Source organism: Emydura macquarii, unplaced genomic scaffold, assembly GCF_026122565.2.
Source record: "Emydura macquarii macquarii isolate MOO-44397 ecotype Brisbane River unplaced genomic scaffold, CSIRO-AGI_Emac_v2 contig_1263, whole genome shotgun sequence".
In the NCBI taxonomy this organism is placed as follows: domain Eukaryota; kingdom Metazoa; phylum Chordata; order Testudines; family Chelidae; genus Emydura; species Emydura macquarii.
Window position 1 is genome coordinate 1,752,242 of NW_027131400.1, and position 26,085 is coordinate 1,778,326.

At 41.4% G+C, this 26,085-nt stretch overlaps 1 protein-coding gene across 1 annotated transcript in view; it reads left to right on the top strand.

The window, feature by feature from the left end:
* TNS3 (tensin 3) overlaps positions 1-26,085 on the top strand; it is a 338,094-nt gene that overhangs the window by 190,234 nt on the left and 121,775 nt on the right. Inside the window, exons 14-18 of the mRNA XM_067550332.1 lie at positions 167-227; positions 372-447; positions 11,923-12,052; positions 12,788-12,853; positions 15,682-15,786. Coding sequence (XP_067406433.1) covers positions 167-227; positions 372-447; positions 11,923-12,052; positions 12,788-12,853; positions 15,682-15,786 — 438 coding nt within the window. The remainder of the gene's footprint in view (positions 1-166; positions 228-371; positions 448-11,922; positions 12,053-12,787; positions 12,854-15,681; positions 15,787-26,085) is intronic.

Here is a 26,085-nt window from a genome sequence, read left to right on the forward strand (position 1 = left end):
TTTAAAAACAAAATGGCAACTAGTGCTAGTCTTTGCATCCAGCTATACCAGGTCAGAATGTGGCCCAGCGTGTCTGTTGTATGTTCAGGAAGCTCACTAAATATATTGTTTAAAAAATCATAGAGAATTAATAAAGAATACATGACTCTCTTGGCTATTTTTGCAGTTTGTCGGCCCTTTCTAAAGATCTACCAAGCTATGCAACCAGTTCATACATCAGGAATATAGTAAGTCTTAGTTATTTTCATCTCTATGTGAATTTAGTTCCCCATCTATTCAGTTACAAAAGTAAACCATCTTTTTTTCATCAGTTTATTGTTTAAAAGCCCAAGATTTATTTAAACATCTCTTTTCTTCTCTTTTCTGTTAAGTAGCGTAGGGCCAGAAAATCAAAGCAGAATCTGCATTGCTATAGAGCCAGCCCAGCTATTGAAGGGAGATATTATGGTAAGTACTTAATTCTGATTCCACATAATTAATTGTGCCTTCTAGATGGTGGTTTAAAAATAAAGACAGTCTTACATTTTGCACTCTTGTAGACAGAGAATGAGAAAATCGTCAATGAGACAATTAGGTAATTAAAATAGTTTTACTTAGCCTCTTAGGTTTATATATTAAGCAAAAGTTTGTTTCATGCTAGAATCATTTTATGGAGACAAAAGAAACCATTGCTACCAATTTTCCTCTGTCATTATAGAGATACTCAGTACAGTTATGTTTATATTAGTATTTCCATTATAAAACACATTCTGGAAAGTTTTTAAACTCAGCCTTAACATTTTTCTTGGCTTGTAATTTGGCATGCAAGGCACTACTTATTTCATTTTACTTTCAAGAAACAGTTTGACCAGTATAGTGTTTTATTTTAGGGTAAGGGCATGCAGAAGGGTGTACTGGGTAAAAAGCCTTGTGATTCTGCAGACACAATATAAAACAACCTTTACATTCAATACACAGTGAATATATGCTCAGTATAATTATAGTAAATATTGCAAACCCCCCCAGTGTTTACTTGCTCACAACTTTTCTATAAGTGAGGCAGTTATGATGAAAAATGGAGGATGGGGGTGGGGAGACAAGAAGAAATAATGGTTCTCATGTCTTCCAAACTTGTTTCATTGTACCTACATGCTGCTGGTGTGTGTGTATATGTGTGTCACAAACAAGTATAGTTTTCCTACTGTAAATTTGCTCGAGGCCTCTAGTGTATTTCAGGAATGTTTTCAGTTTTTGATGAACTATTTGAAATGAGATGAACTTTTTTTTCAATCTTTCTTTCTGTTTCTCACTTTTTTAGACTTCCTGTCCCCCACTTTTTTTTTCTAGTGGAAAAGTGGAGAAGAATTTTTTTTAAGTCCTACACTAATGTTCCCCCCACATTCTAAGTACTGGCAGAGTTTCAAAGTTAGTGGTCGTGCTACTTATCATATTAACTTCAGTGCCTGGACACAGGCGGTTGGGTTATAGAGAAAATAACCAATTTAATTCTGAATTTCCTAGTTTATTGGCTTTTGACACAAGCCAGTGACACATTATATGTACAAGTTTGAGGAATGTTAATCATACTGTTACTGAAAGCCACTTTATGAGAAATTCACTGCCTTGTTCCATACAGTAATATTTCCTAAACAAACCATGAGGTCAAGTTATGAATGTTTACATTTGACTGTGAGCAAAACTATGAGTGGTTTCAGAAAATGAAATCCATGAGGCTCAGCAGCCCTTAGTTGTAAGGATTTTAAAAACCATGAAGTAACTGATTTATTGCCTCAATGGTTTTTACAGAAGATAAAGCTGCAAGATTATACAATGTGCTGTATATCTGTTCTTAAATCAAAGGCTAAGGGCTTCTCTATCCAGGGAGTTATTCCTGATTAGCTCTCTGTGTAGACATTCTTATGATGAAATAAAATGACTTATTCTAATTTAGCTTAATCCACTTTGGAAGTGGTTTAAGATAAATTAGAATGATGTATTCTTATTTGGTAATAAGAGCATCCATAAAGGAGTTAATCAGGAATAGCTGATCCACTTTACATTCACGCCCTATTTTATGCTGGATTAACCTTCTTGTGTAGACAAAATCCAAATCATATACATGATTTTGCTTATCACAGAACAGCTGTCAGTTCTGCATACACAGTCACTTCAATGCATGTTTAATTTATGTCTAAGTGCTTTGGGATATCTTAAATTAGAAAGATGCATTGTACAACCATATAGTACTCTGTCCCACTCTATAAAATCATATATGTTAGAGATAGGATGAGCGACATTTATTAAGCCCTTTATTCTGCCTCTGTCTAGTCAACACAGGATTTTCTTCCTCATAGCATATTATCAACTGTTTTGTGATCCAAAGCATACATCTTCCACCTTTTCCTTTGAGAGACTATTCCAGTCTGAAAGATCTGTGTGTCTCCTGATATTTAGTCTAACTTTCCCTTGGCTGAGTTTCATTGCTGTCTGGACAGATGGATAAAAATGATTTCTTTGCTCGCTCTTGGCACAATTGTATATGGAAAAAATGGGGCTTGAGTTGAGAGACTAGATTTAGGTCAGACTAGATGATCTAACAGTCCTTTCTGGCTTTAAAATCTATTACATGAGCCTAGGAATTTTGCTTTCAAGTAGATCGATTTCAGTGAATTGTACTTGAGGAAAGAATTTTGATCTTCAAGCACCCCCTTCATCCTGCCGTCTGGCTGCTTTCCTGACAACTAATGCTAGCAGATATGGGTTTATGACACAAATTCAGACCTGGATTTTGAATACCCCATAGTTTGGGCCTGTTCAGATTTGGGTTTTGAGTCAGACCTATCTCCAGCAACAAGCAATGGGGGATTTGGGGATGGTCACAATGAACTAGAGGGAGGGGGAAGCTGAACTTAACAAAGAGGGCAATATTATGCATACCTGAGAAATCAAGAATAAGAGATTCCCCCCATCCCCCCGCTCCATCCAGGCCCCAATCCTTCAATGAGCCCTGTGGGAGTCCTCTCATGAGGAGTTCATTGCAAGTGCAAGGCCCAAGTGTCCATCATAATGGCTCAACTTCCCTCCTAGGACACATTAAAACAAATCAGCAGAACTTCATTAAGATATGTCTTACTGTGATTTTAAGAAAAGATTGAAAAATAATAAGGGGCAAAAGGTGATTGTGTCCATGTCTACATAGACTCTAGTCAATAAAAAAAAAAAAAAAAGCTAAAAGTAGTTGCAGGTACAACACATGCCTCTCCACTCCCCTGTCAATTATTATGGTTCTAACACATGGGTCCTTGTTTAAAAAAAAAAAATCATTTTTCTATCACCATTTTCTGAGAGTAGGACCCACACAAACAGGAGGGTGCTATCTGGGGTCCCAGCTCAGCAAACAATTTAAACATGCTCAGCTTTAAACATGTGAGTAATCCCATTGACTTCATGTGGTTACTCAGATGCTTCAGGTTGGGCATATGCTTATATTTCTTGCTGAACAGGATCCTAATAACGTGTAGCAGTGTTCTGATCTCAACTACACAGTGGTAAATTGGAGTAACTCCATTATGTCAACAATTACTCCCAATTTGAATCTATGTTTCTGTGAGCAGAAAGTCGCCTATAATACCTTACGAGTAGGCAAAATATTCCCATCTGCTGGTGGTCCAGGGTTTTGGGTTTCCAGCCAATGGAATGAATATTCTGGTCAGAATTATGACCAAAGAAAATGAAGAACTTGGAAATATGTAAGTGGTTTCTGGGAGAAAAATTAGTTATAAAGGTGTTGGTCTTGTTGAAAATGGGTTCTCTCTCCATTAGCCAGTTAGGTGGGGATGGTGAGATTGTATGTTGCTAGCACAAATTCAGCATTTTTATAATCATGGCTCTAAAAGAAATGGTGGCCTCTAAGTCAGTTCTGCATGTGTGCAAAGTTAGACTTCTCAAGGACTGGAGAACGTATTGTGCTTTGCAGTTCTCTAACCTTTGGCATCTGCAGAAACTCTTACCCATGACCCTTTCATGAAAATGATGTGCTATTTTAAAGAGAAGGAAAGCCAGTGTCATCAGCACTAACTCTTTCAGTATTAACTATCCCTGAAAGATTAATTCTAAATGAGCTGTATAGTCTCTTGAGTTCTTTTTCCCTCACAAAGCAGAATTGAATGGAATGATAGTTACAGTTCCAGTCTGACCTTAAACTTGGAGCAAGTCATTTCTGTCTTTTGCATACACTCTCTTGTAACCCATGGTTTGAACATTTTTACTCATCTGGGCTAAATGTTGCCATTCTTTCTTAGGCAAATTGCCTCATGTGGTGGCAGTCTGCCTGAGTAAGGACTGCTGGATTTGGCACGTAACAAGTAGGTTAAGTTATTTCTGAACTCAAGCATCCTAATGGCAATCCTGCCTTATGTTTTGCTAAATCAGTTTTGCTAAATCAGTGGACTAGCTGATGGTGCTAATTATAGTAAATTATTGCCAGCCACAGATTTTCTGAGTGTTAAGGGATGTAATAAAGGAATCCCTTGATTGAAAAGGAGTTTGTGTCCTATGTCTCTCTGAGTAATTCAATTTGTTAAAAAAAAGAAAAATAGCTTTCCTAGTCTTTTTAACATGTTTTGGGGATTTTTCTTCCTCTTAGATAGGTCCTTTTTCTCTTTTCATTTCTTTTCTTTTCTTTCTAGCATAAACATACTTAGCTGTGTTCATCTGAGATTCCCAGTGCTCTTCACAAAGATGGGTATTTGTGTCCCTAAGAGCTTCTCAGTGTCCATTGGCAGAGAGCCCACAATACTGCAACTTCTAACAGGCTTGACACACTCACTGCCCCCAATACACATAATATGTATCTAAAAGGTATCATGTGTGAACTAATGACACGTGGACCCCAAAAATCACTGTGTGATGTATGTACAGGTTGTGTACAAAGAGTTATACGTGCGTGCTGGAAATATTTTCTTCAAATGTGTTTCGGGGGCAGTGCATACATCGAGTCCTCCCTAGACAAAGGAATGTGAAGTCGCCTTTCTGACTGACTTGATTACAGGCACAGGACAGTGAGAGTACATTTACACATAAGGTAAACAAAGCAATCAAGCTAACAAACGGCAGCTTGGTGAGCATTCTGGTGGGCAGAGTCTGCACTTCAGGAATCCTTCCCAGATCTTGAGGGAAAGACAATGGATTTTGGGTAATATAAGGTGAGCAAAAAGACAATTTAGTTTTCCATCACTTAGGGTAGAACAGCATCTTGTGAGCTTGTGAAAGTTGGATCCTCCTGGCCAAAAGGGCAGGAGCTGCTGCTAACTTACTGTCTGTGAGAAACTGTTTTAAGCAAAGATATAATTTGCTGCAATTAAGTTTTAGTCCCTAGGAAGAGTGTTTTGTGTTGTTTGTAACCACACCTCTCTTTCTCTTCCTTAGTAGCACTTAAAACCTCTGTTCTTTATTAATAACTTATTCTTAGTTTCGCAACAAACGACCTCAATATTATATTGAAGTATAGAGTAAGTCCTCAGCTAACCAAAAAGGTTTGCGTGTATACTCTCTTGGGAGGCATTGAATTTAATTGTCTCTGGGGGTGTCCAGTGAGAGGGCCTGGATACTACAGAAAGACATCTCTGGAGAGCTTGGGAACTGGGGTTTACTGATTGCCAGTCTTTACCTTACCTAGCAAGTAACAAAGGTCTGGTCTACACTGCTGGCAAAATTCGGCGGCAGCCAACAGGAGATACACAAGCTACATAGAGTAGCTTGCGTATCTCCCATCAACTTCCTAACTTCTGCATAGTGCAGCGTTCCCACTATGCTGCACCAACGTGAAATGCCCTCCTGTCGACGCAGTGTTTATCTTTTTGTGGGGTTGGGTTAATGCTGTTGACTTCTGGATTGATTGAGCGGGTTTCCACTGCTGCAGAATTGATCCGGTGGCGCCGACAGTGCCGCCGTGAATGTAGGTATGCCCAAAATCTTGGAGTCTGTTGGTTAGGTGGTTAGACTGGTGTGGCTGGGAGCTGACACACAGTCTAATCTCCAGCAAAACTCACTCATGTCTAACACAGTGGCTTACAGTTCTAGATGTCCTGAACAGAACTTCACAGTATTCTTAACCCCATTTTACATATCAAGGAACTGAAGCACAGAGAGGTGAAGGTTGAAGTGGTTGCAGATTTCAGACACCTCCATTTTTGCTTATTCAATTGGAGATAGTTTTGGCCCCGTTTTCAGAATTGCCGAGTACCCATATACTCATTAACTCCAGCAGCAATGCTCACCATTTCTGGCATTCAGGCCGCAGATGTCTTAAATTCAGAACTTGTAAATCAAGGCACCTAAGACCAGTGGGCACATCTAAAAATGTGCACCTAAGTGATTTGCTTACAGCAACACACAAGTCACAGTTAGGAATACAATACCAAGTCTCTTGATGCTATACGTAGCGGTAACCCACACATAGGATCTGGTGGGGGGAGGTGCCGTTAACCTCCACTTTTTAAATGGTGGGGACATGCCCAGCCTTCCCCCCCCCCCTTGACAGCCTGAGCATGGCAGAAGCTAGATGGCATAATGGCAGAGCCCCTTCTGTGCTGGCATGACAGAGAGGTGTCCAGGTCAAATTTGAGTGCCGTTGTGATCCCATGCATCAGGATGCAACACCACTCGTTCAGATTCAGTCTAGCCACCCCTCCTTCATGAGGGGATTAAGTAGCATTAAGACCTGGCACACAGGGTTGCAACACCACTCAACTTTGGCCCAGTTTGGTTGCTTGGCACCCCCACTCTTGCAGTCCTTCCTGTGCCCCTGAAGCCATACACATGCTAATGCAGATTACTGCCAAGCCAATGGCCTTTCTCATGGTCTAAGCTGGCAATGGAGGTCGACCCCCTAAAGTATGCGTCTTCACTGACACATAAGTTCCGTCGATTTAAAGTGTGGTAAAAGTCGACCTAATAAAACCACCTCTGCAAGTGGCGTAGCACTGAATTCGAATTCCATGGGTCAAATTTGCATCAGTGTAGGCAGAGTGCAACATGAATGGATGCCATTGGCCTCCGGGAGGTATCCCATAATGCCCCATTCTGACTGCTCTGGACATTCATGCTCTACTGTAACCTGGACATGTAAACAGGAAATAGCTCCTCCCCTCAAGCCTCAGGAAATTTTGAATTTCAATTTCCGGTTTAGACAGCACGGAGAGAGCTTTGTAGCTGAATTGCTCAGGGTGACTGCATGGCCCAAACGCGCTCCAGCTTGGAGTCAACCAGAGGTCTTGGATCTCATCAATTTGTGGGGCGAAGAGTCTGTTCTGAGTCAGCTCTGAGCCAGAAAAAGAAATGTAGATATATACAAGAAGATATCTCATGGCATGTTGGAGAAGGGGCACAACAGGGACGCGCAGCAGTGCCGTGTTAAGATCAAAGAGCTGAGGCACACTTATCAGAAAACTAGAGAAGCTAACAGCCGTTCCGGCTCCTCACCCAAAACATGCACTTTTACGAGGAACTTCATGCAATTCTCAGCAGTGACCCTACCACTGTGCCACCACGCAGCATCGATACCTCCAAAGAATCCCAATTCAGGACGAATGAGGAACACTCTGTGGACAAGCAGGATGAGGATGAGGAGAGCAGGGTGCAAGAGAGCAGGGTATCCATTCTTCCTGAGAGCCAGAACCTGTTCGTTACCCCAGAACAGTCCAGCCACACACAAGACAGTGGGACTGATTGAGATATGCAGGGGAAGACACATCTGGTGAGTGTGTGTGGGAAATCTTTTTTTGCAGTTATGTCCCCAGTCCAGCTTCTTAAAAGGAGTTTGTGTTTTTGAGGGGAGGGTCTTACTGGGTGGTGGCAAACTTCAGTGGAGGGTTACTCCTGGAACAGATATTTATGTGCAGAGGTATTCTCCGAGAATCCTCTGTTTCCCAGAGTCACTACCTTTCTTAGCAGAAGCCTATTGATGGCCCTGCACACTTGCATCACAGCAGCTCCAACAGTGGATTACCGACTCTGAATTGATTCCCAACTGACCGGTAGCAGTCTGGGGTTGCCAGCTTCCACAAAGCGATGGCCACTCGCTTCTCCACTATCAGAGCTGGTCTCAAGCAAGTATTCATGTGCTTCAGGGCTGGGGACAGCGCCGCGCAAAGTTCAAAGAAAGTGGCCTTTCCCATACTAAAGTTCTGCAGCCACCGCTCATCATCCTGTACCTTCATAATGATGCGATCCCACCAATCTGTGCTTGTTTCCCGGGACCAGAACCAGCGCTCCATGGACTGAAGATGATAAGTGACAGCCTGCAGCAAACGGGAATTGTAGCAGGGCAGCCTCAGTTACATCACTATTTTCCATGCTGCAGCTCCTCTCTCGCCTTTGAAAATATCGCAGGATAAGCAATGAGGTACTTGTGATGCTCACAATGATAGTGCAGAGCTGAGTGGGCTCCATGTCTCTCCAGCAATGGCATTTGCATGGCATAGAAAAACGGCATGAAGAAGCATTGCCTGATTGTTTGGGACAAGAGGGGAGGGCGAGGGAGCACGTTGGATCATGGGAGGCTGACAAGCTTCCCAAAAGTCTCTGCGGCCAGTTGCCCTGTGGGTTAGCTACCCACGGTGCACTGCTTTGAATGTTGACCCAAGCGTAGCAAGTGGGGACGCAAGAGCCCAGTGCAAGGAGCATCGTGTGATCACGCTCCTGTGACTTCTAAAATTCGGCAGATGAAAGGTGATTTAAAGTAAATCGACTTCAGTCTGCAGTGTAAATGCCTACATAGGATAAGACTGTTATTAATTTCTTTGCAAGAATGTGGAATTTAAATGAAACCAGCCCTCCCTCTAAATAGCAAAATGCAAGATGACCATTAGAATTTCCTCCCTCACCCCACCCCCTCTGTTGACTGAAGATGAAGTGTCAGGAGCTTCCCTTTAGCTCAGGGCTTCTCAAACCTTTCCATTGTGAGATCCTTTACAAAGAGAGGCCTGCGACCTACCTCTGGTCTAATTCACCATTGTGTGAGTGCATAATATCCTCGTTGCACGTACAGAAATCGCCTACATGAAAGATTACTACCTGGAAAGTACTTGATGTATTTTAGCTGACTTTTCAAGCTTGCTCTGAGGCCCATCTGTTGGTGCAGAAGAAGAGACACAAAGAGGGTTGGTAGTGCTAGCTGGGGGATTGTTTGGGCTTGATTTTGTTTCTAGTTGTTTGTTTTCTGGTTTCGGGGTAGTTGGAAGAATCTTAAGTAATTGTAGTTTTAGTTTTTTGTCAAAAGTGCTGAGAACCCAGGATAGTCTTTGGAAACATGGAAGAGAGCCAACAACATATAATCAGCCAGCTCTCCACAGCTGATCAGCATTAGCTCTTCAGCCCATCAGAGCTCCATGCACCTCCATTTGAAAACCAGTCCTTTTTGTGCTGTAACTGACAGGGTGGTGAGACTAACAGTAGTCTTTTGTCAGGGATTCAGTATATTATTAAACATGCAGCTGCAAAATTTGAGGGTTAAATTCTGCCCCCATTCACTGAAGTGAGGCCAGGATTTCTCTCTCTCTTGTGAGAGTATTCATGGTAGCAAGGAATAAGGCACTGATCCAGCAAAGCACTTAAGCATGTGCTTAATTGTCAGCATCTCCGTAATCTTATTGAAGTCAGTTGACTACCCATGTGCTTACATTTAGGAAAATGCTTACATGTTTTGGTGGATCAGGTTGTAAGTGTTTACAAGCTTGGTCCTTCTGTCTAAAATATTCTCTGTGGGACTTGATCCTATGTCAAGGTGAATACCCTCAACTGCCATAAAAGCCAGTGGGGAAGGGCGCCCACACCTTGCAGAACTGGGTAGTCCTCTCTATCTGACTGTGCATTATATGGCCCTCATCTCTGTAGTAGCTGAGCACCACACAGACACAAATGGATTATCTCTTCACAGTTTCCCTTTGAGGTAGGGAGTATTGTGTCCACTTTACAGATGGGGAACTAAAGTACAGGGGTAGATAAGTGAGAGGTTCTCAACCAGGAGTATGTGTACTCCTGAGGGTATGCAGAGGTCTTCCAGGGGGTACATCAATTCATCAAGATTTTTGCTTAGTTTTACAACAGGCTACATAAAAAGCACTAGCGAAGTTAGTGCAAACAAATTTCTTACAATGACTTGTTTATACTTCTCTATATACTATACAGTGAAATGTAAGTACAATATTTACATTCCAGTTGATTTATTTTATAATTATATGGTTAAAAATGAGAAAGTAGGCAATTTTTCAGTAATAGTGTGTTGTGATGCTTTTGTATTTTTATGTCTGATTTTGTAAGCAACTAGTTTTTAATTGAGGTGAAACTTGGGGTACGCAAGACAAATCAAACTCCTGGAAGGGCTACAGTAGTCTGGAAAAGTTGAAACCCACTGGGCTAAATGACCTGTCACACAAGGAGTCTGGCTGAGCCAGGAGTTTCTTAAGTCCTAGCCCAGTATCCTAGGATCAGCTTGGACTATGTGGCTTTTGTCTTGCTTCAGTGGATTTAAAGGAAAATAAGGAAAAGTATTTTTAAAAATTACTAAAAATATCACTGAGATTTTTGTCCATTTGGGGATTACTTTATTCGCTTTTATGGGACTTTTCTTATGATTTGGAGTTTTGTAAGGTGACTTGCATGCAGGTATTTGCACTGTGATTGCTGTATAAGAAAAACTGATTAGCTGAAAAATAATTTTAGGACTGTTTGCATTCACTCCCTCTTTCTCTTACATAATAAGTACATTCAGCCTTCCTCATCTCTATATAGATTTGTGAGATACCTCATCAGACTATTACAGTACAAACTGCTCAGACAAGGGTCTCCTTGTGTAATTCAAGAGTAAGTCCAGTAAAGACAAAGGAGATATATTGGTGTAAAATCAGTGTAAGTGGGAGGAGACTCAGATCCAGTATGTTAATTAGATGCTTTTTCGTTTCATTCATGCAAAAATATACTTAGTTAAACTCTAACAAATATCCCTCACTAGTGTGACTCCATTTCTCCCTAGGGGCCTGATCCAAAGCCCATGGATTTCAGTGGGCTTTAGAATAGGTCTGAATTGCCAAGATGAATCAGTCTGCCTTTGAAAATCAGAATCAAGGTGGGTTTGGGACAAAACACATCTGATGCTGCCCCATGGTTATGAAGTGTCACCTTTGCTATGCTACATAAGCACATCAAAAGGATGCAGCATCGAGGGAGATAACTTAAGCCAACCGTGAAAAAATAACAATGGAGTTGCACAAAAACTATAAAAATCATCCTTTGTTAAGTGGTGAGTGACAGCATTTAGCTGCTGTGCTCTACCATTAGCTACTGTAGTGAGCTGGCTCAATGTGTGTTTCTCTCCTGCATCACCTATGAGCCATCACTCCATGAGCCAAACGTGATCAGTGTTTTATTATAGGAGAACATGTACAGTAGGCTGTGACTGTGAATACCTTCCTCCCCATGGACTACTCTAAAAGGTAGTTTTGCTATAACTCTGTTTCCTTCCCTGTTTTTTGTCAGATGTACTTATGTATATGATCTTCACACACCATCCTCTGAAGTTCACTTTTAATGCTGTTCCCTGAAAACCTCTTTAGACTGAGGATCAGTGCTTTATTTTAAGATTCATTTTGGTGCCGTGCAAAAGTACTGATGTAAGCCAGCCTACAAATCTAATAATCCATTTTATAAAATAACTGATGGAGATAAGAGTAATTTTTTTTTTACTCAGTCATCATAAAAAAGAGTAACTTGCTCTGGGCTTGTACAATTTTTCAATGTTTGAATAAGCTACTTTGCTTGTTTCACCGTTGATGGAGTCTGCAGTAAATTGCATCACTGATGGTTTTGATCAAATGATGATATATAAACACAGACATTTCTAAGAATGGACTTATGGGGGTGTTTCTCTTTTTCTTGTCTGTTCAGCTGAAGTGTTATCACAAAAAATATCGATCGGCCACCCGTGATGTCGTTTTCCGTCTGCAGTTTCACACAGGTGCTGTTCAGGGCTATGGTCTGGTATTTGGCAAAGAGGACTTGGACAATGCTAACAAAGGTGGGCTTCCTTTTGTGTGAGCGGAGTAGGGCAGGAAAGGGTCTCATGCATGTGAATACTGGGTTGTGAGTGTGTGTCTGTAAATGTGTGTTTGTGTTCAAAGTCAACGTCTTCAAAAACGCATAGTGATTTCGGATGCCTCCATTTTTGGAAGATTAAATGGACATTCTACAGGTGCTCATTCACAAGGAAGAGCAGTGTGTTCTGAACTCTGGTGTGGATGGTCATCATTTCTTTATAATCAGGCCCCTCTATATCCAAAAACTGAGGAACAAAATCACTAGCCACTTTTGAAAATCTTGGCTTAACTATTGTATATGCTTCCCAAAGTGTTGCCTTTGTTGTTTTTTTGTGTGTATATACTTGTTTAGTGGTCAAGGATTATCATTTTGCTGGGGTTTTTTGAGCCATGAAACCACTACAAATAAAACGCTAGAGCTAGGGGTTTTTTTTTGTTTGTTTGTTTGTTGTTGTCATTTCCTTTCTGTGTTTTGACTGTTCTGGGAAGTAAACCAAACACTGACTTCCACTTTTGTGATCTTTTACTGGAAGTGTGGGGGGGGAAAGGGGGGGAGGGAAGCTTGCTGTTTTAGAAACAGTTGGTAGAATCTAAGTAAAAAGGAAAAGAGAGAATACACACATTGTATTCATTCCACTTTAAAATCTTGATTTCTAAATGCATTGATGCTATTCCCTGGGAAATAAACTTGCTGAGATATTTTGTTGTGTTTCCAGATGACCGTTTCCCTGATTATGGGAAGATTGAATTGGTTTTTTCAGGCACCCCAGAGAAAATCCAAGGTGAGTGTTCAATATATAGAATGATTTCCGTTTGTTTTGGAAGCTGACAGAATTGAAGTGCAGACCGAAGATTAAATTTCATCCCAGAAGGCTGTCATGCAGAAAGTGTGGAATGCAGTTTATCTTGGAAATATAAGAACTTAATAAAATTATTCTGAATTTACACTAGTGTAACTGATCAACCACTCCACTATTTTTTTAGCCAAATTCTGATCAGCTGCACTAATGAAAATTTAGCTATTAGAAAACACATATATAACATACAGTATACTATTCTACTGACAGCTTTGGCATACATAGATTATGATCACAATGCTATAACATCACATGCTGAGTGTTTAAAATAGCACTATTTGAAGAAAAGTAATTTCTTCAAAAATCTAATCTAAGCAGGGGTCTATATAAAATGCTTCAGGCATTATTATTATTTATTGTTACCCAAGGTGTCATACATGAACATATTAAAACAAATGACACACTTTGGACCAATATCATACCTGGTGTAAGCAAATAGAACTTCATTGTCACTAGAGTTGCTAGTGTTTACACCAGGTTTAAAGTTGGCTCACAACTTATACCCTGTACTCTTCCTCAAACATATTATAAGCTAAGATTGTGTCTATGGACAAGTCTACACTGGAATGCTATACTGGTGCAGCTGCGCCGCTGTCGCATGTCTGGTGGAGATGCTGTATGCCGACAGGAGAGCATCTCCTGCTGACATACTGTTGGTGTGGACAGTGCTTCGGTCGCTGTACCTTGTGTCGCTCAGGGTGGTGTCTTCTTCACACCTGAGTGATGTAAGTTAGAACGACTTAAGCGGTAGTGCGGATCTGCCCCATAATAGTATGAAACTTCCCACATTCAAGGAAAACGAATTAAATCATAGTTTGTGAACAATTTACTACTACTACACATTTATTGCCTTTCCAAAGGTAAATATTGATTTTGCCTAAGACAGAGTGAAAAAGAGAGACGTTTTGAAATATATTTCTTTCCGTGTGCCCTAAATAATCTGTTCCGTGGTGTTACATATACTGTGCACTGGAAATCTTTCTGTTGCATTTTTCACCAATCTAATTGCTTGGAGGTTAGTAGTAGCAACCAGTTAAAAGCTGGTTTCTATCCAGTCCGGCACACAGCTCTCCCTTTGCCTGCTGAGAATCCTTATAAGAAAATTCATTTTAATAGCTTCTCCAGCTTGATTTAACCTTTTCCTGGATGGTAAAGCTCATGTTTTACTTGAAAAGTAGCCAGTCTGCACGCCTGAAAAAGGATCATAATCTGTTATTATTACTTCTATTTTTCTGGTATCCTAGAGGATTAATCAGATTTGTATTTTCAGCAGGTGCTCAGTGTTGGAATTTATATCACAGCTGAGAACATAAAGGGCTAGGGAAAAGAAGTGTCTCTGCTCCATTTTTGAAGAGACTCTAATTTTAGTTCCTCAGTATTTGAGGAACTGTTTTAAAAATGGAAAATTCCAACTCTTCATACAGTTTAATAATACAAGAACTTGTGAAACTTGGATGGCAAGAGTTAGAAACCTAAATTTGCATGTGGGCACCTAAATATCGGTTGTTTAGGCACCTAAAAGACCCAATCCTTTGTGTGTTAGAATGGCTGGATATGGCACACAGTACAGAGCTCTCCTGATTTTTGTACCTGCAGGATCAGGACCTAAATCAGCACTTAAGTGTCTGAAAGTAGTTACTTAGGTGCCTAAATTCAGACTTAGGCTCCTAACTTTAGGTTTGAAAAGTGGGCCTAATAATAGCTCTTATATAACACGTTGCTTCTTTAAAGCATTTTACAAATATTAATTAATTGCCCCTCAGAACATGGCTGTGGTGGGGGTAGGTACATAAGGATTGTTCTCCCCTATCTCAGGTAGGGAAACTGAGGTAGCAGGTTGACTTGCTTATTGTCATGGACTAAGTCAGCCTCAGAGCCCAGATTAAAGTCAGGAGTTCTTAATGTTCCTGTTTTGTGGTCGTGTCACCGGAGCACAGCTAAAAAAATCCCTCATTACCATGGTTTTCAAATGTATAAATTGCATGTTACGGGTGAAACAAATGTGTGAGTTAACTCCTTGGTTACTGCTGAACATTCCAGGTATGTCTGGCAGAGCACTCTTACTGTGAGGCCAGATGCACCAGGCAAACCTTTCATTCCATATGACTTCAGTGCAATGTTAGTGCTCGGGGAGCAGCAGCATATCTGCTGCCTTAGAGGAAAGTAGCCAAAATTTTAAGGTCGGAATGTCAACTTTGCCTCTGAGCTGTTATCTTGTTTTCACTGCAGCCCTGTTGTCATTTACACATGATGTTTGTATTTAATAAAACAACTAAATAAACTTTCTCTGATATCAGAATGACAGTGACCCCAAAAGTAAACATGATCTTACATCATCTGTTCTTTGTACAATAGTTGAACTAGTAACTATATAGACAATGGAGATGATTGTGCTTTCATTGTGAGTTTCCATTTCAGCTTTGGTACGTGGCTACAGAACGTTACATACCCCCTCCTTTAGCAGTAGAGGGAGTGTTATTAAATAGGCAGGGTTACTCTGTAGTCAGAGGCTCCAGTTAAACTCTGTTTATTCCTATTGCGATGAAACATTAATCATATAACCTTAGTTTCCATAGTCCATTTCGGTGTGACTGTTGATTTGTCTTTCCCTAGCATTTCCTCCCACGCTTCTGAAGATGGGGTTAACATACTTGCTAAAGCAGCAACTTGTCAGAGAGGGATGTATGTGTAGACACAGATGAACACAGGAGTCCTCCTCTACTTTGTCTCTGACCAAGACTTTACCCTTTCAGGATGCGAACACCTGCAGAATGACCATGGAGTGATAGTTGACTACAATACCTCAGATCCACTGATCCGCTGGGATTCCTATGAAAACATGAGCCCTGATGGGGAAGGTGAGTGGAGCAAGCTTGCCCCCAGGGTTCTGTTACAATAGACAAGACTCATCTGTTAGCAACTATAAAATACTTAGTAGGATGGAAGGAAGGAGAGCTCCCTTACATGAACCCGTGTGATTCTACCATTATGGGAGCTGTTGACAGTTATGTCCTTCTCTGTCTAGCCGCAGTGGCAGTGTGGCTATAGGGGGAGTTAAAATCGGATGGTTATAGAAACGGATAGGATTTTTGTTTTGTGAGGAGTGGCACATTTGGATGTGATAGAACTGGTTGCTGTGAATTAGTTGGTGGGTAGATGTGGGCTAGAAAGTGTTTTTGTATCAATCATTGTGTAGTAGCACTACCTACCTGGTAGGGCTGGGCGAGGGGTTGGACTCCCTAATAACTTGAACATAGGTTTCCCTGTGTCAAGAAACACCGCTTGATGGGGTCTGTGTTTAACAACAAAGTTTGTAAGGAATCACACAAACTCCCACCCAGCCTTCAAGCTGGCCTACAGGTACAACTTCTAGTCCTGTCCCTACTGTGGCTTTCCTGTATGAGATGTGCTATCCACACTCCAGCTTTCCTAGCTGGCTCCTGCTCCCTGAAGGCTTTTGGTTTTATCTTCACCCTAGAAGGCCTGATTTAGCCATATGACCTGCCTGTCATGTGACTGTGCTTATTTTTTCAATGGGGCAGGCAATCTGTATGTATCACAGGAGGATCTATCTCCCCTTAAAGGGACAGTCATCCAGTTAGAAATGACTTTGGCAATTTCAGTCTCAATAGATACATATAGTCATTACATCTTGTGCAAGTTCACAGATTTCAGTTAACGCACTAATGCTGCGTTGCCTGGAACTTGCAGAAGATATGCAAGACTCTAAAGTTAAGGGGTGCCCAAGTCAATGGAATACAGATAGGCATTTCCCTTGGTACAATTATATGTCTGTAAATTGCCAGTGATCCTTTATTTCATAAGTTGTCCTTCCTTCTTGTTGGTATTTACAATTCAGTGTGGTCTGGGTGAAAGAAATGTAAAAGCAGCCGTCATGGTCTCATTCCTGTTTGCATGGTTCCTTGACATCGCCTCAGTACATGGCAAACGAAGTAATTGTTCTTGATTTGTGTATTTCTCATGTTAAAGCTCAGAATGTCACACCTGCGTGCGCACGCACCAGCACACACACAGGCCTGAATCTGTTGCAAGTAAAAACATGAGGAGCAGATAAGGCCTGAACAAATGCCAACGTTCCTGTTTTCACAAAGCTCCCTGAGGAAACGAGGAAGGAGTAAAGCTAGAGCACAGGCCGGCACGATCTGATTCAGCTTGCATCTTTTTTTAATCTGTAAGAATCAGTATTGGGAATAGATTGAAAGAAGCCCCTGCACAGGTGTGTGTATGTAGGGGTGCGAGAGAGAGGGTATATAATCTTCAGTTCTCTCCTCCACAAGACGGTTACACAAGGGCACCTCATGACAACAGTCCATGTAGTCAGGGGCGAGGGCGGAGGGGGAAGAACAGTTGACTGCTGCTCTGCCGTGGGGAACAAGCAAGTAAAAAAGGTTGAAAGGCTGAAGCAAGGTCATTGCCCCTCCTCCTCTGCACTGTTCCACCAAGCAGGGTGAGTGCACTGCAGGGAGCCATCTGCTCCATGGTAATGGATGGAGCACACCCTGCGTGTACATGCAGACGCGTACTCCACTCATGTGCAAGGAGCAGCAACAGAAGAGATTGTGCTTTACCAGAGGCAGTCTCTCCTCCTGGGGTGGTCCAGCACTGTGCTGCTCCCTACACAGGGCTATAGCATAAATGCCATGACCTAGCCCAAAACAAGCAGTTGAACTGATTCTGTAAATGACTTTCAGTGTTGAGAGCAATAAATAAAAACACATGCATTCCATTATACTGCTAGAAGTACCTATACAAGAAGTTACAGAAAAGCAAAGGAATGACTGTGCAGCCAGAACATCAGAGGGAAGTAGTTCTGAGACAAAATATATGATGCTCATGTCTACAGAAGTCTTGTGGGTGGGATGTGATCAAGTGGAATAGAATGTGACGTCATGCTGTTTGCTGCTGTAATGATATATATTTGCAGCCTTTCACTACCAAATATCTTTAATGTGTAATATGTGCTTAAGAGACCTGGGGAGAATTCTGCTGCTTTGATGACAGCAGCTTTGTTTAAAGTCTTGTTTAAGGAACGTTCTTCAGCTAAATTATTCGATTCCAATCCAAACTTTTTAGGGCTTAGGCTTTTGCCTGCGTGCATAATTCCCATTGAAATCAGCAGGAACAATATATGTTTCCAGAGGGCAGTAGATGATCAATACTAGTATTCACATGCCTCCTCACTTTTTTGTGAATATTATTTTTTGTGCGTACTGGTGGATAATGAAATATCAAACCTGCATGGCCATCTGCAGAAACAGCAAGCTTCATGAAAGTGACATACTTTGTAACTTTTCAGGTTGCCTTTTTTTTGAAAATGAAAAAGGTGAGATTGAAAAAGAAACCTGTTTTGCTCTTGGTGACACTCTGTGCACAGAGGGATTGTACCTCATATCGCTGTGTTGTGACTGAAGGTACAAAAAAGAGAAAGAGGTGATAAAAAGGAAAAGCATTACAAAAAAAATTGTATCCAGTTTTTCTGAGTCTCCCATATAGGTTTGAAATAGCTAGAAGTAGGGAGTTCACCGCTACTTGCAGAGTGAGAGAATTGCCTCCTTGAGTGTTCCTAACCTTCTGAGTGATTAGTGGAGCGGTATTTCCATATGTATAGAACGGGAAGAGTCTGCAGACAGCTAATCCCCTGTGGCTGTAGTTCCCTGTCCTTCCTCCTTAAGGGTCTGGAAGTTTCTGGCAGTTGGGTAAGGAAGAAGTGATTGAAAAACACTGTGAGTTTCCTCATCCAGACACTTATTTTTCTTAAGAGCCCTTGCTGAGTAATTTTATATGCTACAGCATGTTAACACACATCCTCCATAATGGATATAATACTTGAGAAACAGCTTCCAGGCTATTACTGGACCCTGATTTTGAGTCAGTATCAAATTCCCCTGTAACTGGGTGGTACCTTTCCTTGGCGTCTTCCCCTATAATTGTACAAAATATTGTGACTAAGAACAGTATTTGGGACTGCTGTGGTGGAATTCTAGAAGTTGTTTGTGCTGTCATTAGACTGGTAGAGATGGTATCATCTACTATAAGTTCCTCATGTCGTTCCTGTGGTCTCTTTGGATGTTTTTCTTTTCTGATTTCATTTCTTGGAGGAGGAAGGGAAAAGCAATGATGATATTGTGAAGCATTATTGCTGTTTTTCAGTTTGAGGACAGCAGCGTAGTACAGTAGATATACTGTTTGGTCATCTCACTGCTATCTGTAAAGCCTGCGCATTTCCTGAAAAGGCAGCAAAATGTCTATAATAGATTTGCCACTGTAAATTATATAATGCCCACCAGACAGGAATATATTCCATTACCTCTGTTGTTTTAATATTCCCATTCTAGGTGAGTACCACGGCAGTTCAGTAACTTATTTCTTCTCAGGCATCTTTTGCAGTTTATTTATCAATGTTACCCTCATCCATCCTTTCAGTTCTGATTCCTAAGGCTTGTTAAACCTACTTGTGTCTTCTCTCATATTTAGATTACTCTTTAGGAAAAGGGACAGTTTTCTAATGCTCTGTTTAAGCAGTGCATAGCACAATGGGGCCTCAATCCTAATTGCAGCCTGTAGATGTTGCTGTAATAGAAAATAGTAATAATAACAGTTCATGATCTGGGATTCATGGACTATCACCAGGCTTTAAGCCACTTGAAACATGCTATGCAGGTTCTTTAACTCTTGTCTATCCCCACAACTGTTCTAACAAAAGCCATTTGAGAAATGGTAAGTATATCCTGCCAAAAAAGAAATAAACTTTTTTTTCTTTCAAAAAATTAATGGAAAATTTTCATGCTTTTGAAAAACTGCAGCCCTCCATTTTTTCAGTGTTTCATCAGAAATCTTGTTTTGAAAAAGGCCATTTTACATTAAAAAAACATTTAGACAAACAGTATTTGAGCAGCTATACTACTTACTTTTTAAACTCTTGCTATGACACACTATGCATCGGTGCTTTAAAACAGGAGCTTCCAATGTATGCACTGCTAAGGAGCAAATGCTTCTCTTGTTAGCGAACATAGATGAGTCTGAGGACAGTCTGGCTGGCAGTTTACAGTAGTGTGCTTTGGTTTGAATAGATTGACAAGCATTCTTTGCTGTCTGCTGAGACTTCCAGGGATAGAGTCACTGCAACAAGTTGTGAATGATCATGTCTGTGTTCTGAAGAAGTCTGCACAGTCATCACACAGCAAGAGTGCTGAGTATGCCACCTGTACACACAGCATTCAGTTCATAGGTGCAGGAACTAGGGGTGTGGGGGTTGCTGCTGCACCCCTTGGCTTGAAGTTAGTTTCCATTATATACAGGCTTTGCAGTTTGGTTCAATGGCTCTCAGCAACCCCACTATGAAAATTGTTCCAGCACCCCGGTTCACTTTGGCAATCAGCAACACTAGAAAAACATGGTTTTGTTCAACATCTTCATGAATGACCTGGAGGATGGGGTGGATTGCACCCTCAACAAGTTTGCAGATGACACTAAGCAGGAGGGAGTGGTAGACACGCAGTGGTTCCCAAACGTTTTTGGCTCGAGAGCCACAAATATCATTTTTACAACCCTGAAGGGCCATCAAACTATCAACCCATAAAAAATGTATTAATGTATGCACCATTAAGGACTACAAATCACTATATATTTAAAGTAAACATTTCGATGCTACTGTGCTCATTTTCACATTCACTATTTTACACCTATAAATTACTCTCAGTATATCACACTCACAGACAAAGCACTAGCGTAGATGAGTGAATGTCACTACACACTGAAGCACATGGCCTGGCTGCTAAGTCATGGTGGGTGGCCTACTAAATGTAGACCAAAGTATAAGGCACTGATTTTTACAGTCCTGGTAGGTCCTGGCCACTCCACCAGCAGTCCTCCTCCTCCCCCTTCCCACTGCAGCCGGATGGAAGGAGTACAGCAAGGAGGCTGCCTCCTTGCTGATCTCCTATCCCCCTGGCTGTAGCAGGAAAACTGCACGCGTCCTTTAGCCCTGTGTGCTCTGGAGCCCTAGCAGTGGCTCCCTTCTGCAGCCAGGGGGATGGGAAATCAGTGCTTCCCTCCCGCTGGCTCCTGCAGGGACCCCAGCACCTGTGGACCCAAGCGGAGCACTTTGCCATGCTCCCTGCTACAGCCAGGGGGAGGGGAGCACTGATCTCCTGTTCCCTTTTCTGTAGCAAGGAGCCTACACCAGTCTTGTAGCTCCATGGCAACGTGCTCTGCCTGAGTCTTTAGGCAGCGGCTCTCATCCACATCCAGCAGGAGGGGAGAGGCAGACCACTTTGAAAGACCCCATGGGCCACTTTTGGCCCCCAGGCCATAGGTTGGGAACCACTGCACTGGAAGGTAGGGAGAGGATGCAGAGTGACCTTGACAAATTGGAGAATTGGGCCAAAAAAAATCTCATGAGGTTCAACAAGTGAAGAATCCTGCACTTAGGACAGAAGAATCTCATGCACAGCTACAGACTGGGGACTGACGGGCTCGGCAGCAGTTCTGCAGAAAAGAACCTGAGGGTTACAGTGCACAAGAAGCTGGATATGAGTCAAAAGTGTGTCCTTGTTGCCAAGAAGGCTAATAGCATATTGCGCTGCATTAATAGCAGCATTGTCAGCAGATCGAGCAAAATGATTATTTCCCTCTATTTGGCACTGGTGAGGACACATTTTGGAGTATTGTGTTCAATTTTGGGCCCCCCACCACAGAAAGGATGTGGAGAAATTGAAGAGAGCCCAGCAGAGGGCAAAAAAAATGATTAGGGGGCTACAGCACATGACTTGTGAGGAAAGGCTGAGAGAACTAGGCTTGTTTAATCTGCAGAAGAGAAGAATGAGAGGGGATTTCATAGCAGCCAGGGAGGATGGAGCTAGGCTGTTCTCAACGGTAGGTGACAGAACTAGGAGCAACAGTTTCAAGTTGCAGTGGGGGAGGTGTAGGTTGGATATTAGGAAAAACGTTTTCACTAGTAGGGTGGTGAAGCACTGGAATGGGTTCCCTAAATCTCCATCCTTAAGGGTTTTTAAGGTGTGGTTTGAGAAAGCCCTGGCTGGGATGATTTAGTTGGGGTTGGTTCTGCTTTGAGCAGGGGGTTGGACTAGATGACCTCCTGAGGTCCCTCCCAACCCTAATCTTTTATGATTCTATGAAAAAACCCATCATGTCCAGCATCAGAGATAATAATGGGCCAAATTAATGCCTGCTACAACTCGGTTGATAATGGGTTTACAGGAGGGATGCATTTAGTCCATTCTTGTTCAATGTTTTGTCATTTTTAATGTTTCATTTCTTTAATAATTTCTAAATCCATCCAGAACCTGACAATTAGCTAGCAAGAACCTGTGGAAGAGAGAGAACACAAGCTGTAAATTCTTCTAAAATGACAATTTTTTTTAAAAGGCAGCATTGTGCAAGTATTTCAGCTGGTCTTCAGAGTTAGAATCATTTAAATGTTTTTTTCCCTCTCCCTGTTGTTTGCTTCATAGTAAGTGACAAACTGATGTTTGCCAGCAGTGCCTAAAAATCGGGGAAAGTCTGGCTCACAACAGAAGCTGCTTTTGAAGGCAAAGGGATGTGTACATTCAAGCCAAACTCCTGTAAGACACAGACAGTCCAAATTCCCATACTTTGAGTGGTGGGTAACAAAATATCTGGCCTATCCCATGGATAGCTAAATACCCCATATTTACAAATAGCCAAAAGTTTACAAACTGGCTTGCTTCTACCTTTTCTTCTTTCTGGAGAAAAAACATCTGAGAAGTGTCTCCAGATAAGCCATAGCTGGCTTTCTGGAATGCACCCATGTGACATGATTTGATGGGGTGTTTGACTTTTATTTGAAATTTTTTCTCCTGTTCAACCCAAAGTAAATAGCTGTTGAATGGGGAGCTGCCCTCTCTCGTAGTTAAACACTTGTTTTCCCAGAGGGCCCCTTCAGTATTGCAAAACTTAAGGGCTGAGACAAAACTGCTTGGCTTTGGTACTTCGAAAGGAATGCAAATGCCTACCAACAAAAACAGCGGGGTCGGTGCCATTTCTGGTAAGTGAAACTGAAGTATAAATTGGTAGTGATCAAATGAATTCCAGCTTTGATTCTTGAACTATATGCAGCGTTCTTTAAAAGACAGAGAGTGAGAGAGAGAGTTTTGGCAGACAAGAAAAAACATTTATTTCCATTTGAAAAATGATGTACTGCAACAATTTCCCTCCATTCCTGTTTGGCAGTGATAACAGAAACACGGAATGATTGGCTTTATCCTACAAGACAGTGCCAACTAGGAGCAGTGTCTTTTACATATACATTCAATTGATATACATTCTTTCAGAGGAGGCTTTTCCCTTTTCTCTCTGTGCCATGTGTGAGGTTTATTATTATTGTTATTGAACAGGAGATTGTTATTAAGTTGAACATAAGTAAATGGAAGGTGGTTTATTTTGATCTTCAGTAATGTTGAATATGAAGATATGATTAAAAGTGTCTTATTTCCACATGTGTTGTGATGGGCAAGTGTTGATCCCCATCTGCCGTCCCCCCCCGCCACCCCAACAGTGTTGAACTGTGTAATTATAGAAACTTGTGGCTTAAATACTCTTGACACTGTTGTGTATCCATGCACTGTGGAAAGTGTACAAGTTCAGGCTGGCGGAGTTCAGGTCTGTATTTGGATAGTTAGAGTGAGATTGTTCCAATCGGTAATCTGCATGTTCCTTTTGATGAATCTCTTTAGAAAAAGAAAGGTTAGTCTCCTGGCTAAACTCTGGGCCGAGACTCAGTAAATCTGGGTTCAGTTCCTGGCTCTGTAATAGACATACTGTGTCACTGTAGGCAAGTCAATTAGGAACAGATTTTTAAGAACCCACAATTGGAGACAGATTTTCAGAACTCCTGAGCATGCCTCAGTAATACTTTTGGTTTGATTTTCAAATGGGTACAATGACATTTCCTGCCTCCTACCCTTTTGTCTATCTTTTCTATTTAGATTCTAAAATTTGGCTATTACCGTGTATACCTTTTACACCTAGCACAATGAGACCCTGATCTTGGTGGGACCTCTAATTGCGCTCAGGCTTAGCAATTTATCAAAAAGAGGAAAAAAACAAATGGGAAAGACAGGGGGAAAAAAAAAAAGAAGAAGAAGAAGAAAGCAAAGATAATGAGTAAGAAAAAAAGAATGCTTTTGGAATACCTTTTATAAGCAGAAATACATTGATTCAGTGTTACCATAGGAAAAAGTTGTTTGGTTTTAAAATAATTTCTTTGCTTTGAATTTTTTTTCCTCCGGTAGGTCACCAATTGATATCTGTCCCAGGTTGGTAATAGGCAAAAGATGTTTTCCAAAGGGTGTATTCACAACCCCTCCCCACACCCTAAGAGGAATGTCTGCATGGAACCTGAGTTAATATTACTTTTAATTAGAGCTGGGTGAAATTTTTAGCTGAAATCTTTTGGTGAAAACTACAGACTCAGCAACCCTGAAACATTTCACAAATTTGTCTGTTTTGCTGAAATGTTCATTTAAAAAAATTCCATAAAGTCAAAACATTTTGTTGCAATGTTTTCTAAATGAAATGTTTTAAATTTTTTTTGTGTGCTTTGAAACAACTTTTCATTTAGAAATTTCCTTCAATTTTATTAAACAGCTAAAAAACATAAAAAGTGCTGGAAATGTAACCATTTGTTTGACCTAACATGTTTTGTTTTTCCTTTCTGATTATCTGAAAACGTTGAAAAAGTTTAGTTTTGGTTTGACCCCAGCTATTTTTTTTTTAATTGCCAGTGAACTGAAAGATCTATTGTTTGTTCTACTTTTAACAATTAGATATTGATGTCCAAATTGATATCTACTACCTAGGGATTGGAGAATGTCATATTGAGAGGCTCCTCTTTAGCCCATTACCTCATATACAGTGGGGTTCCAACCCTACAGAGCTATACCAGTGGGGCTTTCATGGGTTTCTGGGCGGGAGAGCCAATGACACTTCCCCATCAAGAACTGTCTGAGCAGATTTCCCCCTGCTGCTCGTTATGGAAATGGACAGGACAATCCAACCTACGTTTGCTTCTGCAGAATATTTAAAACCAAGTAGAAGGAGCAACCTAGTTGAATAAACGCTTGATTGTGCCATATGTTTTGAACACACTGCTCAACAGCAGATCACTTCCATGACAGTATTACTGCTGTAACAGTGCCAGAGCTTGAACATATAAGTATGTATTGTGTACATTAAAACTGCCGTGTGGGTGCTTGAACTTTGGCGCTCAGTTTTCCATGCATTTCCAAGATGTAATGGGGAAAGGCCCAGGAGAGAAGTAATCAACTGATTTTTTGTCCCTCTTTCTCCTTCCCCCTTTTAACATATGCACTGTACTCTCCTTTGCATACTGCTTCTTAGCGTACTCATCACTTCTTGAGATGGTGCTGTTGGGAATAGAGAATATCATCAATCATGGGGGAATTTGAACAAGAGAAACAGGTTACATCACTTCTTAGATGAAATTACATGAAAGTCCCAGAAACATTAGTATAAGTAGGGCTAAATTTAGGAATGGTTTAATGGTTAGTTTAAAAAATACTCCACAACATCAGAACACATCTGGATCAAATCTTGTCTTTCTCCCAGCTAACTGAACCTTTAAGGGCTAAGTTTGATTTGAATGAGTATCCCTATTTTAGAGTTACTACTGCCCAGTCCCCATAACACACAGGGCCAGAGGTCCAATTGGGAACAGTAGGCACATGCCTAGGGGTGCCGGTGTTCTGGGATGGATTACTGAAGATTACTGCATGGGCCAATAGGGCCAGGGCCAATTTGGGGGCCCTGCATGACCCTCATGTCCTGCTTCTCCTCCTCGTCCCCCTGAGGCCCCGCCCCCAGCCAGGCTGGAGCTCAGGGGTGAACATATTCCCCCCGCCTACAGCTGGCTGAGCCAGTTGCCCCTGCCCCTTTCCCCCCTACCCTCTCCATGCGGAGCTGGCCCAGCCAGCCCCTCTCTTCTCCATCACCCCCACCAACAGAAAACATGAAGGTCAGCTGTAGGTGGGGGGAGGGGAGCTGAAGATGCTGTGCCTAGGGGTGTGAAAGGTGTAAATCCAGCCCCAATTACAAGCACACCTTGCTATTCACATTTTTCATTGTGCTCATTTTCC